Source organism: Limanda limanda, chromosome 5 (assembly GCF_963576545.1).
Source record: "Limanda limanda chromosome 5, fLimLim1.1, whole genome shotgun sequence".
Taxonomy (NCBI): domain Eukaryota; kingdom Metazoa; phylum Chordata; class Actinopteri; order Pleuronectiformes; family Pleuronectidae; genus Limanda; species Limanda limanda.
Window position 1 is genome coordinate 19,376,994 of NC_083640.1, and position 27,953 is coordinate 19,404,946.

Here is a 27,953-nt window from a genome sequence, read left to right on the forward strand (position 1 = left end):
GGTCACTTCCATAAAAGAATGCTGTCGGAGCAATTGCTGAAGCTCAGGGTTTATTCAACGTAATTTCCGAGGAGTTTAAGACACAACAAATCCACTGGCTAAACTTGGGAAAATTCTGAGATAGCAACAGTAGCAACTCACATCCAAGGTGACTAATGGTCGGTCTGGATTCGACTTGAGGACATTTCAAACCAACAGATGCGTATTAGGCTCTAATATTCCTATTTTAAAAAGAATGCTTTGAAGCAGTACATAGTTACAGGTCAAAGCAGTGGCGCTGTAATGAGAGAGCCGTTAAAAAAACCCAAGGCAATATAATGAGTTCTACAAAACATGTGAAAATGCTGAAGGCACCAGTGTGGTCGTTGATGCTGTAATATGGAGCAAGGTGTCTTGTCTGGTGGTGGAAAATAAATCCTGTAATCCTGCAGACAGCTAGCAAGACTCAGACTGATATAGACCTCAGGCTGATTGACATAACAGGCCACATTGGTGCGTCTGCACAACCAGGCCTCCCTGTGTTTACATTGGCACACACTCACCATTCATCATTAAGGGTGTATGGAAGCACCACATCAAGCGAGACGGCACTGTCATGGATCCATGCATGTGCTATACTGTATGAATATATATTTTTTAACCTTTAAAATCTCAAACTACAAAATAAGACCTCAGTGTTTGACATAAAGCCTGTGAGGCATACATCATCGCCACATCGGTATGAGGTCTACACTCTGTTAAACAAACCACAGCGAGTCTGCTGTAGTTAGCTGAGGCAAAGTTTTATCACCATGCTAAGGTACTAACTGCAAGCCACATAAAGTACCTGGCTGGGCAGGGAAAACCGAAAGAGGCCTTATCATACAGAGGAGCCAGCTAACCCCTCTGGTTTTAACTCCCTGGCTCAGCTCTACCCTTTGAGATTGAGCTCACACTTTTCATGAAAACTGTATTAAATATGCAAATAAGAGCGATGGAAAGAAAAGAGTGATTTACATGCAGCAAAACAACTGCCACCAAGGTAACGACATACAGTTTGTATTCCTGGCACCAGAAGCTGATCACATGAGAAAATGTGGTAGACAGCCACGGACAAAATTACAGCACTGTAAGCTTTCCATGTCAGACCACATTATTTTGAAACTCTAGTCTACCAATTCTAATGTAAAATTATAAATGCTTTATCATCATGATTTTTTAAACAGCTGGAGCTGAATTCAAGCAGCACAATTACATTTTCTTTCAGTTTGAAAACTGCGAGAAAAGTCCAATAACTATGAGAAAGTTACCTGAGGACACAAAACAGCAGTCAGATACAATTACGGGTACAGCCCAGTGAAACTACCCTGTGCCTCCTGCACTGTGGTGTATGGGCGTGATATCATAAACTTGCAGTGCACGTATCATATCCCTGATTCTGACTGGCCATGACGATAATATTGTCTTCTGCTGCATCTCCCTTTCCAAGCTAATAGCCTGCTAGCTCTAGCTTAGGTGGCTGGCCCACCCTGACTGCTGCCATATCAGGCTGAGACCTCTGAGCTGAAATCAATAGCCGGTGCTGAGGGTAGAGCTTGTTTGTCACCCTGTCCCTGGTCTGTCACTCACCATCCTCCATGTCCTCTGTCTGCTGCAGCCACATAACCTGACTGATTGGCTGGCCATGAAAGAGACCTTGGAATGACAAAACGGCAGATCATTCTCGATCAGGATGCTGCTAATTGCAAAATCCATTAGCCTGGATGTTTCGGTAAAGAAATGTAGGCTGCGAAACCTGTGGATGCATGGATTTAGTTCTATTGCATCTTATATGTGGCTCTTTCTATACAAGAAAGAAGGGACATTGTCTGTCCAGGCAATTTGCAATGTGTTGTATTCATTGCAAAATACCTTTTAGCAAATAATAATGAGTTTTTGTTCACATGCTCTGGTCAACATGGGATCATCCCACTTCACGTCCACTATGTCTGACTGATTACAGTGTTGTCTCTGTGCTGGTTATGTTACATTTACTGTCTGTAACATGCCCACATGCCGGCTCTCTACCTCAACACACATCTCACACCCCCAGATGGTGCTCACAGGTGCTGGGTGGAATGCGCCAAATTTGGCCAACCTGATTGGCCACTATTGTGCCAAAGACAAATATGCAAATGTAAAAAAAACTACAATGTACAAAAATGCACGACGTAGATAAATGATGGGATAAAGTATAAATTTGTTCTGATCTAAAACTTGCAACTTTGTAATGCAAGTGGTGAATTGGTGCAGTTGGGTCTTGAAACGTGAGTAAAGTCCATTTATAAAAAGAAAAAGGGAAGTTGACAAGTGTGTCACCTCTTTTTTTTTGTCATGGAGTAGTAGTTAAAAAAAACACGACAAGCTCTTACTAATACGTTCCTAGGCCTTAAAGGTATTTGAAGGTGTCCGCAGTCACTTTGAAAGAATTGATAAAAGCTTGAAAAAAAGAAAAGGTCCTGTCCAACAGCTTTAACAGCTCGTTTGAAAGGGTGTCAAGAACCACCAGCAACTCCACTTATCACTGGATGCTGGCACCTCACTCCCTGTAGGAAATGCTTCGGCAGAGGGTGGTTAAAAACCAATCTCTCCCAAAACCCAACATTAGAACAGATTTCTGGCACATTGCAATTGATAGCAGAATGTGACAGACTTCTCTTTAATAGAAGCTGCACAGAACACACAACATACATTGATCCAACAGAATCCAGTCTGAAACCTCTGTGCATTGTACATCTGGTTACCTTGACTCAACTCAGTGAAAGATGGTTCTTGATGCATGTGAATGTAAATATGACTAAACTCTACCACAGACAGCACCAACTGTGATTGGTCAACTTGGTAGCACGTCTCATCCATATCTTTCAGTGGCGGTACAATCACACAAAACGCACTCTCCTTCAAGCTCCATCAGTCAAATGGCCGAACACATCATTCTCCTACATCTTTTTTTGCATTTTGCATGTGATTTCAGCACAAGTGGCTGTTGAGGGGAAAACACCGACGCTTAAAGCACTTCAGCGGCTCATTTGAGTAAAATTTGTGGATAACCAAGGCAACTTCAGTAGACTGTCGCTCTCACACACATAACTGTATGTTATATTGTGGTATATCATTGGTACGAGAGAAGCACATTGTGTTACAGAGTCGGCGTCGTAGCCCCCCTCCCAAATGAGTTACTGTGCCCCCCTCCCCAACCCAGTCGCTCATTTATGTCAATTTTTTAAATCATCATCGTATAAGGCCATCATGTGAAATATCATGAGCGGGCGAAATCGTGCATGTGCTCTAGACAGCACGACCGCACGCTCCAGAGTTTATGAGGCTGCATTTACATATCATGAAAATTGACTCGTCAACATGTTACGATACTTGATGCTCAGTCAGGACTCAGTGTTAAAGTGACCGGAGCGACACGCGCACATGATCCAACACCATCGATTAATAACCTAACCTAATGCCCCCCATTAGATTTGTTCTGCCGCCGACTCTGTGGTGTTGACTTATTGAAGAATGATAGAGCATCTTTCAATGGCAACAATTATCATTCACAAGTATGTATTCAGCTTGACTGCTACTTATTCATGAAATCTTTGCTGATTTGCCCTGAACATTACATTTCATATAGCTGACACGTTTATCCAAAGTGACTTACAATAAGTACATTCAACCATGAGGGCACAAACCCAGAAGAGAAAGAATCAAGTAGGTACAATTAGTCTTTAAAAAAGCCAAACTACAAGTGGTACATGTAAGTGCAACTCACATGATACAACTTAATACTATCTGCTGTCCTGATGTCAATGGGGAGCTCGTTCCACCAGTGAACAGCCAGCATGCAACCTGTGAAGGTGTTAGCTGCAACTCAGCTTCAAACTGAGAATTACTGCATAGGCAATAGTGTTTATCTTGCACCTCACCAGGATATCCTTTTGATTTTTCATCTTGTTCCTTGCGTCCATAAATCGAATTCATGTTGCTACTTAAAAAGTCAAATCTTTTCTCTCCTCTCGTGTCTGTTCAATTACTGCGTGTGCGCCCGTAAAATTCAACTTGTGTTCTGTCTGAAATGCATCACGTGATTTGTTGAGCTGAGTGGGATGAGTTGAAAATGATACAGAGCCTCATTAGAGAAAAGCATTTGTGAAATCAAACTACGGATGTCAGGTCAGTAGATACTGTTACAAGCCTGGCTCCAACACAACTTTGGGTGTAGCAGCGGATTTTATTACATATAACACAAACATCTGCAAGCAAGCATTTTAAATCATAAAACACGACCCAGGCAATTACATACAAGCCGCGTTACACCGTCATATACTTTTTATGAATTTGTTCAAATGTTTTATGGAACTGAGCTCAGAGGACTGAAAAACTGTAGTAAAAGTGTTCATTTAAAATCTGACTTTGGATGCTCCCCGCACTGAATCATCCGAGTTGCTTCATTGTTTGTGTTTCTCTCTCAGAGCACATGTGCAAACACCCAAATGACATGCACACTCATGCGTACACACACAAGACACATGCAGAAAAGTTGCTCCGCCTCCTCTACTCGGAGCATATGGTGGATATTTAATATGTTTTCCAAATGTCAGTGAAGCCTGTTCACAAGTGTCACCACCAAATCCCTGCTGGGATTTAAAGAAAAAAAGAAGAAAGCGGAGTGAGCCAAACGAAATGGAATGCAGAGCTCACCCAGATCCTGAGCGACTCTCACTATTTGAAGGAGACTATTAAGGGAAACAAGTTCGCAAGAGGTGGTGGAAAAAAACATTTAAGGATAAATTGATATGAACAACAAATGGGAATCAAGTTTTTTTCTTCTTATTACCAGGTCCTTTTCTGCACACACACACACACATATGCACACGCAATTACACATGCAAACAAACACACATGCGCACGCACACACACACATGCATCTAACATGAAAATTCCATTCATTAAGCCTCCAATTTCTCTGGCTACAAGAAACATTTCAATAAAGTCTGTTAATTAACATGCACACCGATTAGAATGTCATGTTTCAGAATGGGTAGCAATCCGTCTTCCTGTCACTACTTCACACACACACACAAACTCACACTCACACTCACACACACAAACACACACACGCACGCACGCACGCACACACACACACACACACACACACGCCTCCGAGCCAGTGACTTAATGGCTTTTTTCACCTGCACTTAGCAATGGACTACAGCCTGTGAATAATAAGTGGGAAGAAAGAGTAAAAACTGGAGAGGGGGAGACAGAGTAGGAGTGAGAGTGGAAGAGAGATGTATTTCATGGTTTGACTGTCAATGTAAATGCCATATTCTATTGAGCGTTTCATATTTCTGTCCCTATTTCTCCTAATCCTGCTTTATTGATGCATACACTGGGAGTCCTCTCTCCGCAAACAGGCAGGACGGATATTAATGGATGCTGCCTACGTAGGCCTACTTCATAATTGACTGAACCGTGGTGAAAAATTGAGGCAGACACTGAAAACTCCATTACAACCTCTTTGACTTAAACGTAGAGGCAGAAACATAGTCCACTTTCAATGCATTTTTGTCTTTACTCAATGCAGCCGGCTTCCTTCCACTCCGACATAATAATGGCTTTTCTCTGGCTACATTTAAGGCTGTTCATCAAAGAGAGGCCGCGTTCATCTGTGGATTTTTGGAGCTCGCACGTATACACTCATTGTATTAGCCAGAGGCCAAGGCCACTCAGACGCCTCTGATTGTGCTCAGAGAAGTGGAGAAATAGGTGCCGATAAAACTGCGTCTTATGCCACCATGGAGACGCGTTTGCTGCATTCCAATGGGGCTGCTTTGTCGAGCACCTGCGGCACAGTGCAGTCGTACAGAGAGGAGAGACACTCCAAACAATCGCAGGGCCCCTGGGTCTCGCAAACAGAATCTTTGGAGACAGAACAGGAAAAACACACAGTCACAATTACAGCTAAGAAATGCCGTTTCACCGTCATTAGTGCTGCAAATTCACTGCTGTGGCACATCTGTGCTTCTGTGTGCGTGAGTGCGTTTCCATGTATGTCTCTCAAATGCTACAGCTGCAAGCACAGGACAGGGCTTTCATACACGAGCAACAACCCATAAACTGTGTTAAGACTGTGGATGGGGGGGGGGTAACCAAACAATAAACAGAAAAACACAGAGCTAATGTTTACCTGAGCTCCCAGGGGCATTTCTGCTGGCGTGAGGAACGATCCCAGCAGCCATTTTGTTGAGATTATACCGCTGTAAGCTTGTGTATCTCTGTAGGTGTGTGTATATTTATGTAAAATCTCCCATGAGGTAAAACGCAGACTAATAAGAAGTAATAAAGGTAATGTTGACCCCGTAATAGCTGATTTCCTGCCAACCCCGAGGGCCTGAAAGGGTTTCTTTGTGTAATGCAGGGTGCTGTTTAGGCAGATAAGTCAAAGGGTTAACCAAACCAAGACCAAAGACGACCTCTCTGCATTAGAGAAGTAAGTCAAACACAAGATGACATTGCACATCCAGTATTTGCTGCTTTAGGAACGACGGACATTTTCCTGTGATTTCAGCAGTGGAATTTATCCGTGATGTCCTTCCTCCTGTGTGCTTGACCCAGATGCCTCCCCTCGCCTCCAGATCTAATTTTCTGGACATTTTCTGTGATTCATGGCTCAAGATACTCCAGAATGTTTGGTTCACGTCTAGTTTGAAAACGTCTGGCAGACAAGAATGAAATGTTCCTACAGCTTTCCAGATATTCAGTGTTCTATGTTGTCATGCTGTCATATCATTTCCAGTTTGGATCATTTTAATATGAATCTGTGCAGTCATGCAATTTTCTGACATGAAAGATAAAACTGCCCTCTTTGTGAACAAAGGTTAAAGTGCATCTTCCCCCCCACCCCAGACACGAGTCTAACTCCGCCTCCTCCATAATTTTGGAAAATGCTAAAACGTGAGAAAGGTGTATTTCCCTCCAGTGTCTCCTGAAGCGGACATCAGTGTGGTAGAAATCCGTGGTGATCGCGAGCCGTATCAATTCAAGCTGTCGGACTCAGCCACAGAAACGCCCGAAGCATTTTGTCCCGTGAAAAATGACGATTGCAAATGTACACAGTGGCATGTTGCCATCGAGGGACCTGCTGCCATTTGCAACTACTGCTGAGCCACAGGAGGGAGAGAAGGGTAAGAAATGCAGCTTGGTCCTGCTTCGGTACCAGGCAAAGTCCGTTTGCAAAGAACTATTTGAACTCCTGTTAATGAATCTCAAGGGCGCTCGACTCTGATTAAATGTTAAAGGTATAATGTAACAATTCTTCAATAAAATGTGTAAAGACGACTTAAACTATTGGCGCATCATCCAAGCGGGTTAAAAACCAGAGAAATACCAACACACCACAACATTAACTATTTACTACCTGTATCTTTACGTGTATTATTTATCACTCGACTGTTACGGTGGAAATCTGGTGGAACAAAACTCGCCAACACTGTGTCTCTGGATGTGACATCAGGTGGATTAATACCTCATTTCCTATGTTGACATCATTAGCATTTTCATATACCACAGTTCAATGCCTTTGCTAATGAACTGGTTTTGTAATTTACTTCTTACACAAACTTCTACCCACAGGTGACATTGGGGACAGGGTATTTTGAAAGGCACGCCATACTTTGAATAAAGTAGAGAAGGAGCGGATATGAGGGTAATATCTGACGGCTGAGGGACCATAAGGAGTTGTATTTCATCAAGTCCTGTTAACTGGGCTTTTCTTATATTATTGTTTTTTTTAGAGAAAACTGAGAAAATGAAATGAGCCATAAAAGTCTGTGATCTCAAGGGCAATTGGTTTGTCTCCTGTTAGAAGCTCTGACCAAACTAGCTGACTTCACTTACCCACCAGTCTTGGTAACTTCAGGCCAAATCCGGCAGATAACGATCTCAGAGCTTGATGACAACATCAGCTTTGGGACGTGTGAGGCAGTAGCCTTGGAGTTCACCGTGTCAAGTTCAGACAGAGAAATAAATCAAACCCATCGAGACAAAAAGTCGCTCTTATTCACCCGAGGTTGCACATTAGTAATACATGGTAGTCAGAGAATTTGAGGCATGGTCAGCTGCTCCAGGTCAACACATAACACACCATAATATTAGCAGCATCAAACAAAGCTCTGCTGTTTGTGCTGGAGGCTGCATGGTGACGAAGCAGAAAACGCAAGGTCAAATTGCACCGTGGTTTCTTTTCTCGCTAAAGGTTACGTGCCTCTACGGGACAATACAGCAGATGAATATTCCATCTGCAGAGGTAGGCAGCCTGGAAGCCAGGAGCTCCGGCAGCAGACCTGTTCAAACACAATTCAATGTTTGCTCTCTTGTGCTCATATTTTTATGCCTCCAGCCTGGACCCACTGCCACAGAGGCCCGTCATCAGCTTTGAATGGGTCTTAAAGTGGAATGCACAAAGGTTGGCTCGACAAATGATGAAGTTCAAATTAGTGGACAAAGGTGTTTACTAAAATTGCACTCATATATACTTATTGGTATATTAAAACATTTTACAATTTTAAGTTGTGATGTCAATGCATTGCTGAACTTATTTCGCCTTAAACTTGCCTTGTCTACTTATGAATTCACTAGTTATATCTCACATTTTCCAGGGGGCTTATGAGGGCCCATTAGAGATTGCTCTTGAACTTTTTGTATTGGAGCATGTGACACTGTTTGAAGAGGAGAAAAATAAGACATTTTCTGCTTCTCCTTAGACGCACAACTCTTCTGAGGGACAGACCTGAGTACAGCAGAGGAAATAAGAAGAGAAAAAACCTAACAAATACAGACGGACACACACATCCATAGACTAGGTTTACATAAACAGCAATATTCTGATTATTGACCTCATTCAACATGATTTAGATTATGATATTTACATGAGTTGCTAAAAGGTGAGCAGAACATGCTGTTGTTTACATGACATTGTCTTATTCAGTATATTGGAACATTGCTGTTCATATAAATGCATACACTGACACAAAATAGCATCAAAACTCTCAAAAGGTCCAATGTTAAACTAAACAAAAAACTAACTTTGCAATGTTTTTAATTCAAGCTAATCTCATGATGACTGTATGTTAGTTTAGACTTACTGGATTACTGCCTGTGTTAATTAAATGCAAAGACATTATGTTTTAATTAAGAGATTTGGTCTTCAAGGTCTTTTTATGCTCATTTTGAATTTAGACTGTGTGCGTTTCCCTGTCACACACAAGCGCAGCGACAAGGACGCGAGAGGCCAACCACCTGTTTATCTTGAAATAAGGCAGCAGCTCTCAGCTCTTTGGTAATCACAGATTCGTCCCTGATCTTCAAACCTGATTCAGAGCGACATAGAGGCCTACAGGGGGAGATGTGTCTAACACAGGAAAACAATGACATTCACTGTTAATCAACTACAGTATAACCTTCATATAAACTAAAATATAATCTTTTTAAAAGTATATATTTCTATTTCTATTTATACCTGCCTCTTTTTCGCTCCGCACACTTTTTCGCTGCTGACACAAAGAATTACCATATGAAGCCGTACACTCACACAACTGAGCACACTCTAAAGTGACACTCTGATACATGAGCAAATTCACAAACAGGCCTTCAGAGTCTCTATTTCCACCGTCTGGGTGTCAGGCATATAATTGAGGGCTTACAATGTGCTCCCCTTCTGCTAAGCCTTGCTATCTATCTGGCCACACACTGCTCTCACAAACTGCCCTCCACTGGTACACATCTGATTAGGGCTGCTCTGTAAATGAAGCTTTACAGGACAGAGCGATAATGGAAGGGGAGAGAATAGGAGGACAAGAGGAGAAAAAAACAGATTACAATATGTAAAGAGGTGGCGGGACGTGGACAGACTTGAGAGCCAAACAATAACACCGAGGTGGGGATGAGTGTGACACTACACTGAAGCAGAGAGGGTCATTTCTTCCTTCAGGTCTATTCGCTGACGGTGTCCAGGGCCGACTCCACGAACCCTAGGAAAGGTTGAAGTGTGTATAACCAAACAAGTCATGTTTCTTTTAATTAATTTAACAAGTCAGATGAGTGACAACCTGGCCACATAGTCAGGATGTTGAATGGGGGCACGTTCTACATCTTGAAGCAATATTTCATTCTGATCATTTTTAATCTAATTTCAATTAACTATGAAGGGATTCTTATAGTTAGTTATCTATTTTATATGACCCCCAGGAATTATATTTAATCACTTTTTACCTTTTTCCATTCATAACCATGAACTCATAAACCAGTGATACTCACAGGTCGCCCTAAGTCATTTCAACAAGTGATTTATTTGGAGCAATTAATTGAAAACAATATTAACTTAATCTATAAGGAACACATGTGCCTTGAGATATTTTCCATAAAAACTCTCAGTAATTTAAGATTTAGAATTTCACCCTAAAACCAGTAACCTTTATATTCAAACAAAATGTGCAAATTATAATATTAAATGCAATTTTACCTCAGCCATGGAAGTTATGTCTTTCATCCCTGTTTGTTTGTTGATTTTTATGTTTGTTTATTTGTTTGCAAGCAATATTACACAAAAACAACTCATTAAATGTTAGTTGCCAATCCAGATAAGGAGGCAAATGAAGGAATTATTTTGACCTACTTTAACGCTGCAAGATATGGCACGTTTCGACAGTTTCAAAATTTACCCAGGGATTAATCCATGGATCTGGATGAAAACAATCCAGCACATTTTGTCCACTGATACATATTTACGAGTATGTGAAATTTGGTGCAGCTTGATTGAATTTAAGGAGACTGTTGGGCCTCGTCGGAGATGAGCCCTTTACTGAGTGCCATAGTTCACAATAGATTCAAAAATAACTCAAAAACTATTGAAGTGATGACAAAGATATGTATGTTTGAAAACAAGCTCTATGTTTTAGGAGAATTATGACTTCAAGGCGGAGGCAGCAACCTCACGGCCAATCAAACAACCCCATGCAGATCCAACATATTATACAAAACACACACATCGAATGAAGCCCATATGCTGTAGTGCAGTAAATCACATCTGTGCCAGGACTTCAACTCCCCGCTGCCTTTAATGTTCAAAGAGCCGCAATTTACAAACGCCTTTTATCATATGATCATGTACATGCACACAGAACTACACATAGGGTAATGTCAGGGTTTCTCCTCTGCTTTATCAGTGTTGAACAAATGATGAGGGGGAATAGCAGGCATCCAGCCACCACGGTGGCTCTTTGCCAGAGCTGTCACAAGCGAAGCCACATAAACACAACTGATGCATTGTGTATTATGGACGTCCCTGTCAACTGACTAATGTACAGTACAATGGCTTCACAGCGGGAAAAGAGCTTTGTACGGACAGAAAGAGGAAAATACGGATGAAAGTGAGGAAGTCAAAGAAAGTGACAAGAGGAGCCAATGATAAGTGTGGAGTGATAAAAGAAAAAGACAAATTATATTACCAATCCAAATGAAAAGTAACCTTTAAGTACAAATAGATTTTGCATTTAGATTCTCCAGTAACCTTCCTGTAAGCAGAGGAGTCCCACCGAGATAAATACGGGGATCTTCTCTCGGACAGCGGCCACCAGGGTGGAGAAAACCATGGAAACGATAGGCGGTAAATGACAGGTCAAAAGTCAGAGCCAGCAGGAGGAAATGACATCAGCAGGAAGTATGAATAAACAGTGGGGGATAATCATCCAATACAAGCGCTGACCTTGCGACGGATTAGCAGCGGCATTATCTCTCAAATATACAGATGCAGAGAAATGAGAGAGTGGGTGACCTTCCAAAAAGAAAGTTTGTAATTTCAAGTTTTACATTTGACTGCCAAGTAGACAGATGACTTCTAAATTAAAGTATGTTGTTAACATATGGCAGATTTAATTTACATTTCATGTTCATCTTTTGCTAAACTTTAATTACCATTATTTATGTCATACCACACAACAGCCAATTATTACAAATCTGACTACATGTTATCAGTTCTGCATATTTTACACATTTTACTTTTCCTAGACTGTAAGGTTAATTATTTTATTCAGATTTATTCTTATTTGTTCCATTCTGCCATTAAGCCCGAGGCTCTGAATGTTAACTGAATGTGAAGCGAGACCTGCAGCTGTTAAAATAATGCAGGTTTATCGAATGATTCATTCATTCATTTATAGAGTTGTTTTAAATATCATCATTTTGTGTGTGGTTAATATTATAGCTTGTTAATCTTTGGCTCATATACTTGCAACCTTTGCACAAACGTTTGAAACATTTATTTTAAGTCGAGTGGTTACATGCAGAGTTCTGCAGAGATCATAAGTAAAAACGCAGTCACAACAGCAAAAACAGCCCCTGGCATTCCATAACTATTAAATGCTGTTTTAAAAAGCTAAAACTACAGTAACTTTCTAAAGAGCTACAAAGAATATTAAGTTACATGTCGGGCTTTGACTGTGGTTTAATGCTTTGCACAATCTTTCTTATTACCAACCACAGAGTCAGATAAATGTACAATATCTCAATAATCCTGGAGGCCTTTTGTGATTAGCAGCTGGATATCAACTTCAGACGTATTTTATTACGTGTAGCTTTTATATGTCGTGAATATGGCATTAGTCACACATGCTGTTGACGATTTATATTATTGGTATTGGCAATCATTTGCACTGCAACGTGGCCTTTTCGACATAACTGTGGCAATATGCTTCCTCTTGAAAAGTTGGAGGAGGCTGCCTTCTGCTTCTGGCATTTTTAAATGTGAACATTATTTTTGCTTAAACACTAAGTCACCTGTATTCCAGCAGGTTTAGGAAGCAGCAGGATAATGTGCTGAGCTGTTCATTTTGTTGGTCTGAATTTAAAAGCATGGGAAAAGTTACCAACCTATAACTAAACAGTCCCAATTTTCGCGCAAAAGCCTAATTTTTTTTTTCTTGAATTTAAAAAGGTTAATGTTCTTAAACCTTTTTAAATTACAGTCGTGACCCTGGACCATACTGTATTTTTATACAGAAACACATTATCTACTTTTTACATTATAAGGAGAAATTACTGTAGTTTATCGCAGTAAAATAATATTATCGTATATATTGTACAGTAGTCTGTGCCATGCAGGTGATATGGTGTCTAAAAAGTCATGAAAAATATTTTGTATATTTGTATATTCCCAAACCACAATTTTCCTCGTAGGGCTGATATTCTCTCTTCTTAAACCTCAACTTGGGTTCAGGAAACATTCGGAAAAAAAACATCGCTAATGAAACATAATAAAAATTGATAAAATATCAAATCAACAAATATGCAGACAAAATGCTCAGTAGAAGTTAATAAAATGAGATCAACAGCAGTGGTATAATAGGACCAAATAGATGGAATAGAAATAGAGTTCTCACTTTTAAAAAGTCAGAATCTACCAAATAGGGCTCAGCTCAACAATATCAGAGGGAGTCAGAGCTAACTATAGGAAACACAGCAGGTTGCTTTGACTATTAAACACTTTGAAATCCGGTCACCAACACACATCAACACCCACACAACCTCCAGGACAGCTCCATTCACACCTGGGAGAGGAGGAGGAGGAGGAGGAGGAGGAGGAGGAGGAGGAGGAGGAGGAGGAGGAGGAGGAGGAGGAGGAGGAGGAGGAGGAGGAGGAGGAGGAGGAGGAAGAGGAAGATGATGAAGAAAGAGAGACAAAGCAGTGCAGGCGAGGGAGGAAGTGAGAGGGAGATGCACAAGAGAATAAAATGAGATAACCAGAGAGAGAGAGAAGTCATTACAGCAATACTGAGCACTTTACTGTACACCTGCCCACAGGCTGTATTAGTGCTACTATGAGGCAAAGCACAGTGGATGTGCTGCTGCCTGGAGAGAAACACTCTTCATATCCAAAAACACACACACACATACATACACACAAACAATAACACGCAATGGAACTAATAAGAAAAATACGAAAATGCACTCACTTCTATACACGAAAACCTTATAGCCAGCAATAACGGGGACATCTCCTACACTTCGACACAGCTTGGTGTTATTGAGTCCCACGGGCACACTTACAGCACACTGTTATTAAGAACTACAAGGCTGAGATGATGGTGGAAGAGATAGAACAAATGGACCATTTGTATCAGAGCTTCATACCCACATGGGGCCTTTTGCTAAAGCTTCCTCTATCTGGAGCACAAATGTTACTGTCATCCAGTGGCTCATAGACACGTGAATTCATCCTTTGGCACCAGGTACACACAAACACACACCTTCACACCCGGTGACACGTGTACACAGAAACAAACATTTACACACATTTACATGTAAATCTGTACACATGTGCCCAAGTCATTTCAATCCTCCACCTCTGTGGACGCAACCAATAGAAGCAGGGGATTAAACTTTTTTTCTTTTCTCCCCCCCAAAGTTACAGCAAAGTGTGCGTGCCGAAATTTGATAGTGTTAGTGAAGGAAGATATTAGCATGAGCTCAAATGTGCATCTATAATGTGTGTGTACTGCCTGTGTGATTGTGGTTGCATCTGAGTGTGTCAATGTGAACGGGGCCCGCCTGGCTGTAATCCCCGAAGCCCGGGTGTGTGCCTGTGCGTGTCTTAGTCGGCGTGAGAGGGTGTGTGTTTGTGTGCGAGTGTATTTGTGTGTGACCAGCAAGATGGTAGACAGCGTAAGCCCCAGCCTTCACAGCTTAAGCCCCCCTCACTTTTCTCCCCCATAAGGCAAACAGTGGATAGACCACAAGGCTTAGCTGGAGAAAGAGGAGGAGAGGACAATATATGGAAACTAATTCAATTCCAGCCCCTTTTCCCTGCTACCCAATCTGCAAATACAACTGAGGGCTGATGTAAGGAAATGGAAATCTCGATTTATATACTCTACGCTATGAAGAATCTGTAGATTGGAACCCTATGGCTGCGTAGTTACGCACTTGAGCGGCGGTCTTCCAGTTAAATGCCTCAACTCTGTGGAGGTTCAAGTTCAGCCTCTCGATCTGTTTCTGCTCCCTCCTCACCCGTCACCCTCTCGGTTTTCCTGTCTATTACTTAATGCGCTTTCCAAACTTGTAAATGAAGGAGAATGGTTATCCCTCTTATTCTCCAGAGATTGTCTGTTTCTACTGAGTTTCCATCACTGCAGCCAAAAGCAAACGTTTTTCTGGACAGAAACATTCTTCACCTACTTTTAGCGTTTTAACTCATTTTTAAAAGGAACAGACCGAATTGCAAGCGAGGAAAATATGTGTGTTAGGTACTTTGTGTCTTGTTTTTACCTTAATCTTAAATCCCAATTCCTTCAAAGAAAATCGTAATCTTGGCCCTCAGCAGGGCTCTCCTTCTAAAACCTTATTTAAATCCACTAGATCTGTATTTTTATTTGGACTTGCACATGTTCATAGATATCAGTCCTCAAAATGTGTAAGAAAGTGATTTTAAAAATTCCTGGATCCACCTCCTGACCTGGAAAATAAGAAAATAACAGGTAGATTCCTCTATAATGGGCTAATAAGGAGACTGCCCTTGAGAACACAGCACCCTATGCTGCAGCATCCAGGTGGGTGTGATAGTTGTAGTAAAGTCCGGCTCTGAGCTTGGTGAAATGGTGCTTGTGTTTCCCACGGCTCTGGAACTCTCATTGATTTGCAGAGATAATAACCCCCTTTATGAGTCGTTTCCCTCACGATGTCCGGTAGCTTCCTTCAACATACTGTATGTTTCTCTCTCCCCGTCCACCATCTCTACTTCCCCTTAAGGAGAAAACGCTGCCTATGAATTTTCCTGGCTTGTGCTATTTCTGTGTACCATTGCTTCATTGGTTTTTAGGGTCACGGCATGATATGGGAAAGGGTCATGGGAGTTGGCCTGTGGGCTTGGCTACCTCCAGTTCCATTGTTTTACACTTAATGGAACTGGTGTCAGGAGGATCACGCATGGGCTGCTCTCCTGTCAGGTTGGGTTGTGATGGTCACACTCGTCAACATTTAAGATTCCAGGTATATTAAAAAAAAATAGTTTCCACTGACCAAGACCCATAACCTCACAGATTTAACCGAGTAAGTTCAGATATTTACTAACCACTAAATAAACACTAAATAAAATCTACACTGATACTGTTTCTCTCAATAGTACATGCATATTGTGCTTTCTCAATAAATGTACACAGGAATAAATAAAAGCATCACAGGAGCTATGCATACCCTGCACATACATTGTTCATAGCTTACTATATATACACTATATTAGATTTGTTAAATCAGTTTCATAATAACAGGAATTTATTTTATAGAACTTGAAAGATATTGAACTTAGCGTTTTGCACCGTTGCTTAATTTTAGAGGTGTGTGCATTTGGGAAATTCCACCAGTGTCGGTGGACCATTAAAACCTCCATAAAATCGTAACTGTCCTCAACGGACAAAAGTGAATCATCTAGAGATACACTGCCATGTCATATTCCCAGCAATGTTGTTGGAAATTCATAAATGTGTTATTGACTTAGTTCGTACACAAACACAAAACACGGGTAAAAAATATCCTGCTCCTGGCTATGCCGACATGCAGGGCAATAAAAAAGTTGCATCGTTTTGTCAACTACATATTTATCTTTTAAATCCTACAATGTACATGACAAGAGAGTTACCACAATGTATGGTTGTTGAAAGGATCTAACAAACCTAATAGGTATTAGGAAAACATAAACTAACAATGGGGTATGAACAATGACTCTCAAAGTTAAAAAACAATAGCCTATTTCAGTAGCTATGAACAACAACAATCAACCCAGAGACATAACCTGTTTCTAACTCTATACAAAGACATGTATACAAACACACAATCACAGTCATGGTGGAGATACAGATGGACAAAGATTGGCTATTGACTTTCTTCCCTTTAGCAGTCGACATAAATCTGCTGCACTGCTCCGCGCATTTTAATCAACAGCTTGTAAAGTTGCATTATTTACCTACTGAATGCCAGACAGAGAGGAGCAAACAAGCTATTACACTATCTATGTTTACATCACATTACGTTTGACAGCACTTACACTGTGGGGAGCTGAACGACTGCCCGGCAAACAAACAAGATGGAGGGAAAACGTGTAAAAGCTCTAAGAGCAATAGAAACGAGAAAAAATAGAACAGGTAGAAAGAGAAAGAAAGCTACAAACTTACATTATCGCCATGAGGTTTGAGATAATATCCAATAACTGATCGCCTCATTTAGGTGTTCCTCACTGTTCTTTATTGCAGGGACACCAACACTGTGTGACATTTTAAGAAGTGCACTGTGTCATACAACCATGACTTACAAGACAGGGATATAATGTCGAAGGGGCTTGACATGTACATCAATCCCACAAATAGTGCAGAATAATAAAAAGTGAATGCTGGCTTAAGGTTAAAAGCTAAAGCGCAGTAACTCTTGGTGAGTATGCCCTGATGGCCTCACCACATTGTATATGGGAGCTGTCATTTTCATTGTCTGTAAGGTAGTTACCGTCCTGTTTCAGCTGCTTTTGTGCTAAGTAAACTTACCTTGTATAAAGCACTATGAAACTCTGGGGAGTAAGTGTTTGTCAAAATTTCCAAGCAGCAGCGGAACCTGTTCAAGAACACACAGGCTCACACAAAGGCAGGCGAAGCCGGCACACAAACACACACATACATCAGAGAAGACACACACACACACGTGCAGCCAAACTTGAGGTTCTGCTGAGTGGGAGGGGCAGGGAAGCCCAATCTATCAACGTTCAGTGCATTTAGAATAAAATGACCCGGATGAAAGCAAGAGCTGAAAGATGAATGGAAAAACAGATGAGAGGGGAAAAGAGAGGAAGAAGGGGCATGGTCTTGGAACAGGGTTCAAAAATGGAGAACAATGTAAATGTGTGTTAACTTTGTTAAAACTGTGAAGGGGGGGGGGACAAATAAGAGAATAAGACAAATGAAAATTGAATGACAAGAATAATCTCACAAGCTGGCAGATGGGTAAATACAGATGGACACGACCATGAAATTAACAATCTCACTGGCTCAGACCCTCTTATACAGCAACACAACACAATCACAACAGTCTGGAGGACGGGCTGTCAGTTGCAAGATTTCTTATCAGGAGCGATATAGTTGTAGCATTTGTCTCACTTTTAAATCCTATTTAAAGGTTTTTAAATAATATCTTTATTGTTCGTTGGCATAGAAACACAACAGTCATCAGCCAAAAAGGTTTTTTTAATTACAGATCAGGATTTTTTTTTTTACATTTTCCCAAAGAACAATGCATTGATCTGAAAGAAGTTTTATGATTGCGTGCAAATTGGTGTGGATCGGGAAAAAATCTGAATGCAGTGAATTTAAATGTGGTTTGCGTGTATACTTTTTAAAAAGCTGCTGTACAGTAAAACAATGGGTTACAAACCTCTTACTAACACCAATGTGTAGCTGAGATGATGTAATGTGGCGGAAGCTATCAGGTTGCTTTGAATTCAAGGACACTGTTGGGCCCTGGCGGAGGTAATGCGCTAAGATGGCTCAAAAACTTTAGACTCAGTTGATATTGCTGTGGCAAAGCCTCCAGTACAAGTGTAAATCCGAGTTGAAGCTGAAGTGCACACTTCACAGTGTTTGGTTTGGTTTCCACTTGCCGTCAGCAAAACACACACAACAGATTTCATTGTTTGAAAGTGTCCATATTCTGCTCTGAGGATTCATCCGAGAAAATGCCATGCAAGTCGAAGTAACTGAAATGCTCAAAGTGTTAGTCACCTCTAAAAAAAATCTATTGAACTGTGACTTCCATCACCATCGAAGCTGGAAACAACTCCTTCCAAATTTGCAACTGAGACCAAATCTACTCTGCTCCTTTTCTCCCGCCTCACTCATACGGTCTTCCCACATGTCTCAGTCCATCTTGTATTCGCACACAGATGTACACAGGAGGCCGTGACTGACAAGGTAAGGGATCGCAGGGAGTCGTGTGGGTGAAAGAGGACAATTACCATATGTAAAGAACGGAGGTGCCACGGTCTCTCTTTTCGTCTCCAGATAAAGCAGTGGTGCTACAGGGGACAAGATTAGCGCAGGAAGATATACACACACACACACAACGCAGAGACACAAATGGACATGTGAATGCAGAACACACACACGAACAAAAGGTGGATTCAAGGGTGAGGGGGGGCAAGAAGATATCACTGTCTATCCAAGTGTGTTGAAGATACAGTATGGGCCGCTAGCTGTGTACGGGTCGGTCAGTGAGGATGGCAGCAGTGGTGCAGAGATCTGATTAGCACTGGGAGAGGAGCCGAGAAGGTTTTCCCATCAGGATCAGGTTGCAAACCCTTATCTTGTAGTGGTACTTCTACTTCTGCAAGAGCAATGGGCAGATTAGACCCCGTTGTCCGTTTGCTTATGAGAATAAAGAACATATGGACTTTTCTTTTTTTTTGTTATACATGTGAGAATATGTTTTAAAGGGGAGGGAGGCATGTTCTCTCCCATGACTTATACGTCTGCCATGCTATGGTATCTTTACTGGAAGAGGAGGGAAGATAAGATAATATTGTTGTAAAATGTTATTTCCTTTATAAATACATCCTTAACATGATCTCAAGCCAGTCAATTGACCTCTCTATCTCATGAACATAGGAGAGGCCTGTTTTTGTTTACTTTGTTTTTTTCCTTAGAGATAAGCACCCATGCTAAGACAATTTTTTTTCAAAATACACAGCACATACAATCTATTTCTACATCCCAACATCTTGGCCACAGTTATATGAGATTAATAAAAGTGTTGGCGCGTCTCTGCAGCCCTCGAACCGGCAAGTGGCAGTGAGAAGTGGACACATAGATTAGGGGTTCTTACACAAAGGGTCAGGAATGGAAATTGCTCAAAAGGCTGCAGCTGGAGGGTCCCTGTACGAAGCGCTGAGTTGTGTTATCAAATTCAACTTGGCTCCCACAGTGATGCTCAATGTGTTCCATATGGTTTGTGTGTTTTCAAGAAATAATGAGAATTCCTAGTGTCTGATTTGATGAAGGTTTCTTGATAACCTGAACTAAACTTCTCTAGAGTTTATATGTAGCTACAGATATAGGTCAACTAAATTAATTGTTGTGGATATTCCAGACATGCCTCGGCCCAGCCACGCTTTCCAGCTCTTCCTGGGTAAACCTGAGGCATTAATAGGCCAGGTGGGATATGTAGTCCTTTCAGCAAGTTCAGGGGCCAACCCCTGGGTCTCTTCCCAGTTGGGCAAGCCCAGTAAAGTTCCAATCGAAGGCGTGAAAAGGACATCCTGATTAGATGCCCGAATCCCCTCAACTGTCCCCTTTCGACTAGGGATGCACCGATCCGATATTTGTATCGGTATCGGTACCGATATTGAAGAAATTTCTAGATCGGGTATCGGTGACAATGGGCCGATCCATATCGGCTGATCTATTCAGTGTAATTCTATGCTCTGCGCTGTGAGTGACGTCATACGCAAGCAACACGCCATGCGGAGCCGACAGTGTCTCCCCACTGGCGGTTCCTGGTGCGAGCCGAACCGCCTCCACCAGGGCCGCGGTGCTCCCCGGAGCCGGGCTGCCGGCTGCTGGTGCTGCTGCCCCGGGACCGTGAGCCGGACCGGGACCCGGAACTTTGCCCACTCCGCCCGCCGCCGCCGCTAGCTTCCCCCGGGCGGCTGTGAACCCCGGTCCGGCTCCCGGTCCGGCTTCCGGTCCGGCTCCCGGTCCCGCTCCCGGTCCGGCTCCCGCTCCCTCCGCCGGCCTGGTGCCGGACGGGTCCCGGTCCGGATCTCCCGCCCTGCTCAGTTTGAACGGAACCGGCGGAGTTGCAAAGTTGGTGAACTTGCCCGCGGGTGACTTAGAACTGGTGCGGACCAGGGGAATCCGACTGTTTAATTAGTATCGGTATCGGATCGGTATCGGCCGATACTAAACCTCAGATATCGGTATCGGTATCGGAGGTGAAAAAAGCGGATCGGTGCATCCCTACTTTCGACGTGAAGGAGCAATGGTTCTACTTCAATCTCAGATGTCTGAACTCCCTACCTTATCTCCAATGTTGAGCCCAGCCAACCAATGGAGTCCTTAATGCAGATACAACTAAATTACATCCAAACATAAAGATATCATATTGAGATACAGAAGCCAAGAAGTGTTCACACACCAGTTGATGCTCACACAAACTTTATATGTTCCTCCCATGATCAAACTTTCATGTTATTAATAAAAACTGAGAAGGTCACGGGGTTCAAGCATCTTGGGATTTTGATCCATGAGCAGGTAACTTTTAATATAGTTCCTCTATAGGAATAAATCATGTTTTTTCTCTACACTGTGACGCTTATTGAGGCAACTTTCTCTATCAGTCTTTGATTATGGTGACATTTTATACATGAATGCTTCAGCTGTGACTCTGAAGCCCTTGGATGCTGTTTATCCGCCTGTGCTAAGATTTATTACCGGTGATAATTATAATACTCATCATTGTGAGCTGTATGCTAGGGTTGGGTGGCCCTCCCTCTCTGTGGGGTGTGATAGACATTTATTTATTTGTAAGGCTTTACTATTTTTTTTTATAACTCCCTTTCATGACTTTGCTGCTGTCTTATAATGCAGAGCCCTTATCAAAAACACTCAAATGATTAAATGCTATTACTGAGCTTCTCACTGAGCACCTGCAACCTGGAATAACATAAGACAAATCTAGTAAAGCTTACCTCATTTATACTCAGGGTAATTAAAAGTTTTAATTTCATACTTATTCCACTTCCCGCTGTGCTGATTCTTTTCATGATTTTCATTAGATTTATTGTTCTTAAGGTTTTAATAATTTACAAATGTGTCTTTTTTTATGATTTCTATTTTAATATCCAATTTTTATCAAAACATATTATTTGTTTATTGGCTTACATTTTTACTCATATAAATTACTATATATTGTAAACTGCAATATGTTTGGTTAAATTAATGCATGCAATTAAATGAACAGTTCCTCATAACTAACTGTAGGTTAAGGTCTTTTATTCATCTTTTTCATTACTGCTCACCTCTTTATTTTCATCATCTTTTCTTTTTATATTCTGAATGGACTTTTCCTTCATCACTAACAATTTTCTGCCCCTTTCGATGAGCTCGTTTAATGGTCTCATACGACACAAGCCGTGAATGTGGCAGCTGTAAGCAGCTTTTGAAAAAACAAGACCAATTCGAACAAAAAGATTAATTAGCGCGGGTTCGTGTTATGATAGACAGAGTAAATCCGGATGGAAAGCTTTTAGAGATCTAACAAAATCTTTGCTGGCGTAACCATTATCCATCATCAATCATACGCTTCAGGTGTGAAAAAACAGCGGAAATGAAAAGCATAAATCTCATTAACGGCGTGCATTAAAGAAACCAGGTGTTTAACAAGTCTCTAGACTTCTTTCCTGATTCCAAGCAAAATGTTATTAAGCCAATTTGTCCCTGTTGTTTGACGAATAAGAGACAGAAGTCTAGGAAGTTTCTTTTTTCCACAGAGATAATAGGGCTTTCAGTAAGATCATTACACCCAGAAAGCTCTATCCTCGCTTTTTCCATTTGTTTCCTCTGCCTCACAAAATAATCTCTTAAACCATCTGCACTGGGAGTAAAATTACATGTTGCCTCGCTCTCTCTTTCTGTCATCTAAACCTGTCTTTATGTCTCTCTCTGTCTGTCCTCAAAGCTTCTATAAAATCACACAGGAAGCAACGCTGGGAGGGGAAAAACAGAACACTCACAACCTAAGAGGCTTGTGGACATCTCAAATGCACTCAGAGAGGCCATTAATAAAAATAATTAGCACAGGAGATGGGCGGAAAAACGAACAGCGGCCAGCTTGGCAGATGTAAAATCTCATTTCTGTTATTTAATTTATCGGAGAGCGAAGCAGGAAATCCACCAATCATTTTGTTAGAGCACAGAGCTCCTGCAACAGGCATCTCTATTCTGGAAGGACATACACGCACACACGCGTATAAATACACACAGACCCAATCACCAGACGAAGAGGGCCAGAGGGGTCATTAGTGAAGGAAGAAGATCAGATGTCACCAATTCATCTTGGTCAAAATGATTAGAGAGACATACAGAAAGAGGGGGTGGCTGTGTGCATTCCAGGTTTAATGTACAATTGTGATCTCGGAGTCATTAATCAAACACCAGTGGACATACGCCCACGTAATGTCTCTCTCTCTCTCTCTCCCTCTCTCACACACACACACACACACACACACACACACACACACACACACACACACACACACACACACACACACACACACACACACACACACACACACACACACACACACACACACACACACACACACACACACACACACACACACACAGCTAAGGTTCAAGTTCAGAGAGGTCAAGGCGATTATTGTCACTGTAACTCACAGGCTCTGGCAGCAAGCCTCCACTCTGCGGCACCACATGTGACAGAATCACAACTTCCTTTGGGAAACCTTGGGCAATCAATGCATGGCATTTATTTTTTTCTCCATATATTTTTTTTTCCCATATCTGCTGTCACTACCGTACAACTAAAACAGAATAGTGGTTTATGAGGAGAAATAGATGAAGGGCAAACTAGATTCCCCAAACTTTATATGAAGTCAGCTATGTCAGGAAAGTGGTAAATTGCTGACTGCGGTGCCTCTCTAAGTACAAAATGAAACTGCAGGAGTCTCTAACATCTGATTCAGACAGATATAATGATGCAGCTTGGAATGGATCGGATTGGGTCATGTATGTCTGCGGAAAAACTGGATACCTCATTCCAAAATGCTGCCTGATTTAAGATAGTTGCTCACTGAGCATTCAGAGCTTCTGTGGGCGTTCACACAAGAGAGAGCAGTCACTTTTTTTATATTCACAATTTGAATATTTTTTCGAACCAGGGAGGAAAAGTTAATATTCAAACTGTAATGACCTGAATGCGCATTAAAATTTGCTTGAAGGAACTACTAGTCATTCAAACTTTTTCCAAACTTTGTTTTACACTGAAAACCTCATCACAGTCCAGGGTTTCCTGCAGGTTTTGTGACTTCTCCGAACATTCTTTCTCTACACGTTTTAGTGCACTGGTTTGAGATGTATATATAATCTAACCACATTTACCAAATACAGTTAAACAAGTGAGGTGGAAATCAAGATAGACAAGTGAAACAACTGCAACACGTTTCTATGAATCAATGTGTTCAAATAGATCAACATGTGGGTTTACAGCACATATCATACATCAGCCCCTATGCAGGAAAGACTGTAATAGAGAATGACACAACTCAATCTGTACATCCAAATATTAAACATGCATCAGTAGCCTTTCCAGGCCGACAACAACAACAGCTCCCGACCCAGACTCTAAGCTCTTGAGCAAATACCATGGAACGAACAAGCCTTTGGCTGGTTCACCTCTTATCTCAGTGGAGCCTTTGTGCAATTTTTGAAAAGGGGATTTATTCAGACGATGATTTAACCCGATATAAAAGCAAGAAGGAATAAAACATCCCACTTGTCTAAAAGAAAAGTCAAATTAAACTTACTCTGACAATCAAACTGAAGAAAAAGACATTAGACAGAATTAAGTTTCAACCACAATGTGGATAGTTGGTAATTTGTTATTTGAAAAGATGACTTGATGAGAACTTGATATCTTTTCTCATCAAGGATCACTTGAAATAATTGGAGACTCTAAAATAATTTTGGCTGCACAGCTGTGGGCTCTCCTTTGTGGAACTCCCAAGGTGCGCACGCGCACGCGCACGCGCACACACACACACACACACACACACACACACACACACACACACACACACACACACACACACACACACACACACACACACACACACACACACACACACACACACACACACACACACACACACACACACAGAACAAATGCAAAACAAGGTATCAAATAGTTGATGCAAACAGTCCACTCCTGATGCCTCTGTACTGACATACTTCAACTGTGTATTGAACTTAACACTCAAATATTCTTCAAAACATATGGCAGAGCTGAATCAAAATAGAAGAAAGAGGTACTGCACATAAAAACAAAATGAAATAAAAAGGTGAGACGTTGCTAAAGGCTGGCAAGGAAAACACCTTGATGTTTCTGTCAGACAACACAAATACCTCAGATTCATAAACACAAGAAAAAACATAAAAACCCTCCTGCCTTGTAAAGTAGAAACATGTCAAAACTGCTCCGAGGAGAAATCCACCCAACAATGCTTAATTGTGTGCAAAACTTTTCAATAAGACTTTTACTGTTTGTCGGTCTCATAAGGGGCGAATTGTAAAATTGAATGGGTCCTGAATTGCAGCAGAGGCTGTGGGTAATAATAGTCATGATTATAATATCAGAGGTTGACTGCAACAAAGGGACAGCGATGGAAAGTATCCTACCGTGGTCTGTGATTTTACAGGACACGAGATAGAGCTCCTTCAGACTCCTCCCCTCCTTGGCGATGATTTCCACACACCTACAGAGACACACAGAGAAAGAAGGAATGTTGAAAGCGTCACCTGAGGCGTCTGCGTCCAAATATATTGCTTTTCTCTTTTGCTCGGATGTAACTTTGGAAAATGCCACAATGCATGCACACATACAGCAGCTCTCTGTAACGCTGTAGGTTGCACAAACACACAGTTGTACTTCTATCTTAGTGAGGACACTCATTGACATAACACATTCCCTAGCCCCTCACCCTAAACTTAACCCTAATTCTAACCCTAAAACCAAGTCTTTACTGTCAAACAGCCAATTCCAAAAATGTCCTCACTCTGTAGGGTCTATGCTCTCCACAAATATAAGTACAGGAACAAACGCACACACACACATACACACACATGTTGAATTATTTCACAGTAAAGGTTAAAAAGTACAGCTGCAGGGTCATAACTGTTCACATATTCTGCCTCTGCTTCTTTTAACACACATTAATAATTAAACACCTGATCAGATTAAAGGAGCAGGCACAAACACAGCAGGAGTGCATGTGAGCTTGAGTGCGCGCACAGAGAGAGACACACACACACACAGACACACACACACACATACAGTTTTACAGCGAGCATGCTCACTTCAAAGAGAGATCCTGTATCTGCATTCAGCCCAGTGCCTGAGCCCAAAGGACCCACAGTGTTTGTGTGTGTGAAGTGTGCGTGAGTGTGTATAATATGTGTGAAGTGTGTGTGTGTATATAATGTGTGTGAAGTGTGTGTGTGTGTGTGTGTGTGAGAGAGAGAGAGAGAGTATACACTTGGGAGGGCCAGGGGGGAAGATCAGAGTATCTGTATCAAATGATTCTCTTTAAATGTCTCTAATGAGAGGAGTGTGTGCAACAACTAGATTCTGATCAGCGCATTTGACCTATTAACCTTCAGGAGTAAATGTTTTGATCTTAATGCTGATGTTCTGTCGTGAATATTTATGAGACGGAGAAAAAAAGAAGAGCTCAAGCGCACACGTATTGTATGGCTCTCACGTTCAAGAAGTGATGTAGAGCCGTCTGCTGTCATTGAGTTTCACTTCATGTGAATCTGGGAACAACATGGAGGTGTTTGTGGTGTCTAAGACTCCGATCTGCACTTCCACGCAACGTGACTTGACAACTGAGTTTATTCTGAAATTCACTGCTCATATTCACTCTTTATCCGTTAGCTAATCTCACCGTAGATCAAGCGTGACGTGTGAGGACTCGTTGGAACGACTTGTTTTCCCATGTTTATTTTGTTTAATGCCTAAAGGGAAACAAAATAGAATCCAGGGAATTCAGCGCTTTAAAAATTCAGAGCCTCTCGAACGCATCGTGATTTGAAAGCTTGTGTGTTTTTTGCTTCAGGTTTTGTTTAAGGTGACACTTCATGGATGTCGCTTGATGTGCGACATGTCACACTGGGGGATCGATGAGGGAAGAAGAGTAAGGATCTGTGTCATATTTCTAAAATCCTGTTGTTTTTTCTGAGTGAAACCAAAGCTGTTAAAATATGCACTGGTCTATCTGCTATCTTCATATTTCACCTTTTCTATTAACGTACAGTCCTGTGCGCCTCGGCATGATACTGTGCCATCTCCTACTTTTTCACAACCTCTCCCTGGTTTATTTTACCCTCTTTCCCTCCTGATTCCCGTGTTCTATCCACCACTCGTTTTTTTCTCTACCATGGCTCATTCTGTGACTTATACAAACTCCACACAAACACAGACAATAAAAAACCTGTTGCAATTGGTCCTTTCTGACCCAACCTTGTTCTGCGGCCAACCTAAGATTAGATTCAGCAAAGCCGGCCGGATCACAGTATGGTGCTGTGTGTCTTGAGGCTATGGCATTAGTGCTGCTAATGAATGAATGCACTAGGAAGAGACGGTATGAGGAAACAGATGAAAAGAAAGTAGCGACTCAGGGATGCAGCGATGAAGGCAGAGGCAGAGAGCATCCGCTGGGAGCTTGTTACACTGCGCACGGGTCCCCAGGGTCAGAGGAAAAGCAATTAGATTAGACTTCAATGAATGAGGGAGGGAGTGAGGAGAGATGGAAAGTGACTACAGTGGGTCGAAATCTCTATACAGCAGATAGTGGTTGAACAAAGACAGAATGGGCTACATCATGGGACACTGACAGGGGAAAATGGAGGAAAAGAGAGGAGAGGAATGGAGGGTGAAGCGAGAAGACGTAAAACGAGAGCACGGAGGAGATGAGGGCGGAGGCAGCAGAGGTGTGGGATGTGGTGGCTACGAGGTGGTTCGAGCCAGATGAAAGGCCCCGTCAGGAGGCAACAAGCTCCCACCCACCTCCACCCAAACCCCACAAGGCTCAGCTGACATGAATTAGTGATCTGCTCGCT

General features: G+C 41.8%; 1 protein-coding gene across 1 annotated transcript in view; it reads right to left on the reverse strand.

The window, feature by feature from the left end:
* Positions 1-27,953, reverse strand: part of fbxl17 (F-box and leucine-rich repeat protein 17) — a 214,226-nt gene that overhangs the window by 42,783 nt on the left and 143,490 nt on the right. Inside the window, exon 9 of the mRNA XM_061071280.1 lies at positions 25,512-25,588. Coding sequence (XP_060927263.1) covers positions 25,512-25,588 — 77 coding nt within the window. The remainder of the gene's footprint in view (positions 1-25,511; positions 25,589-27,953) is intronic.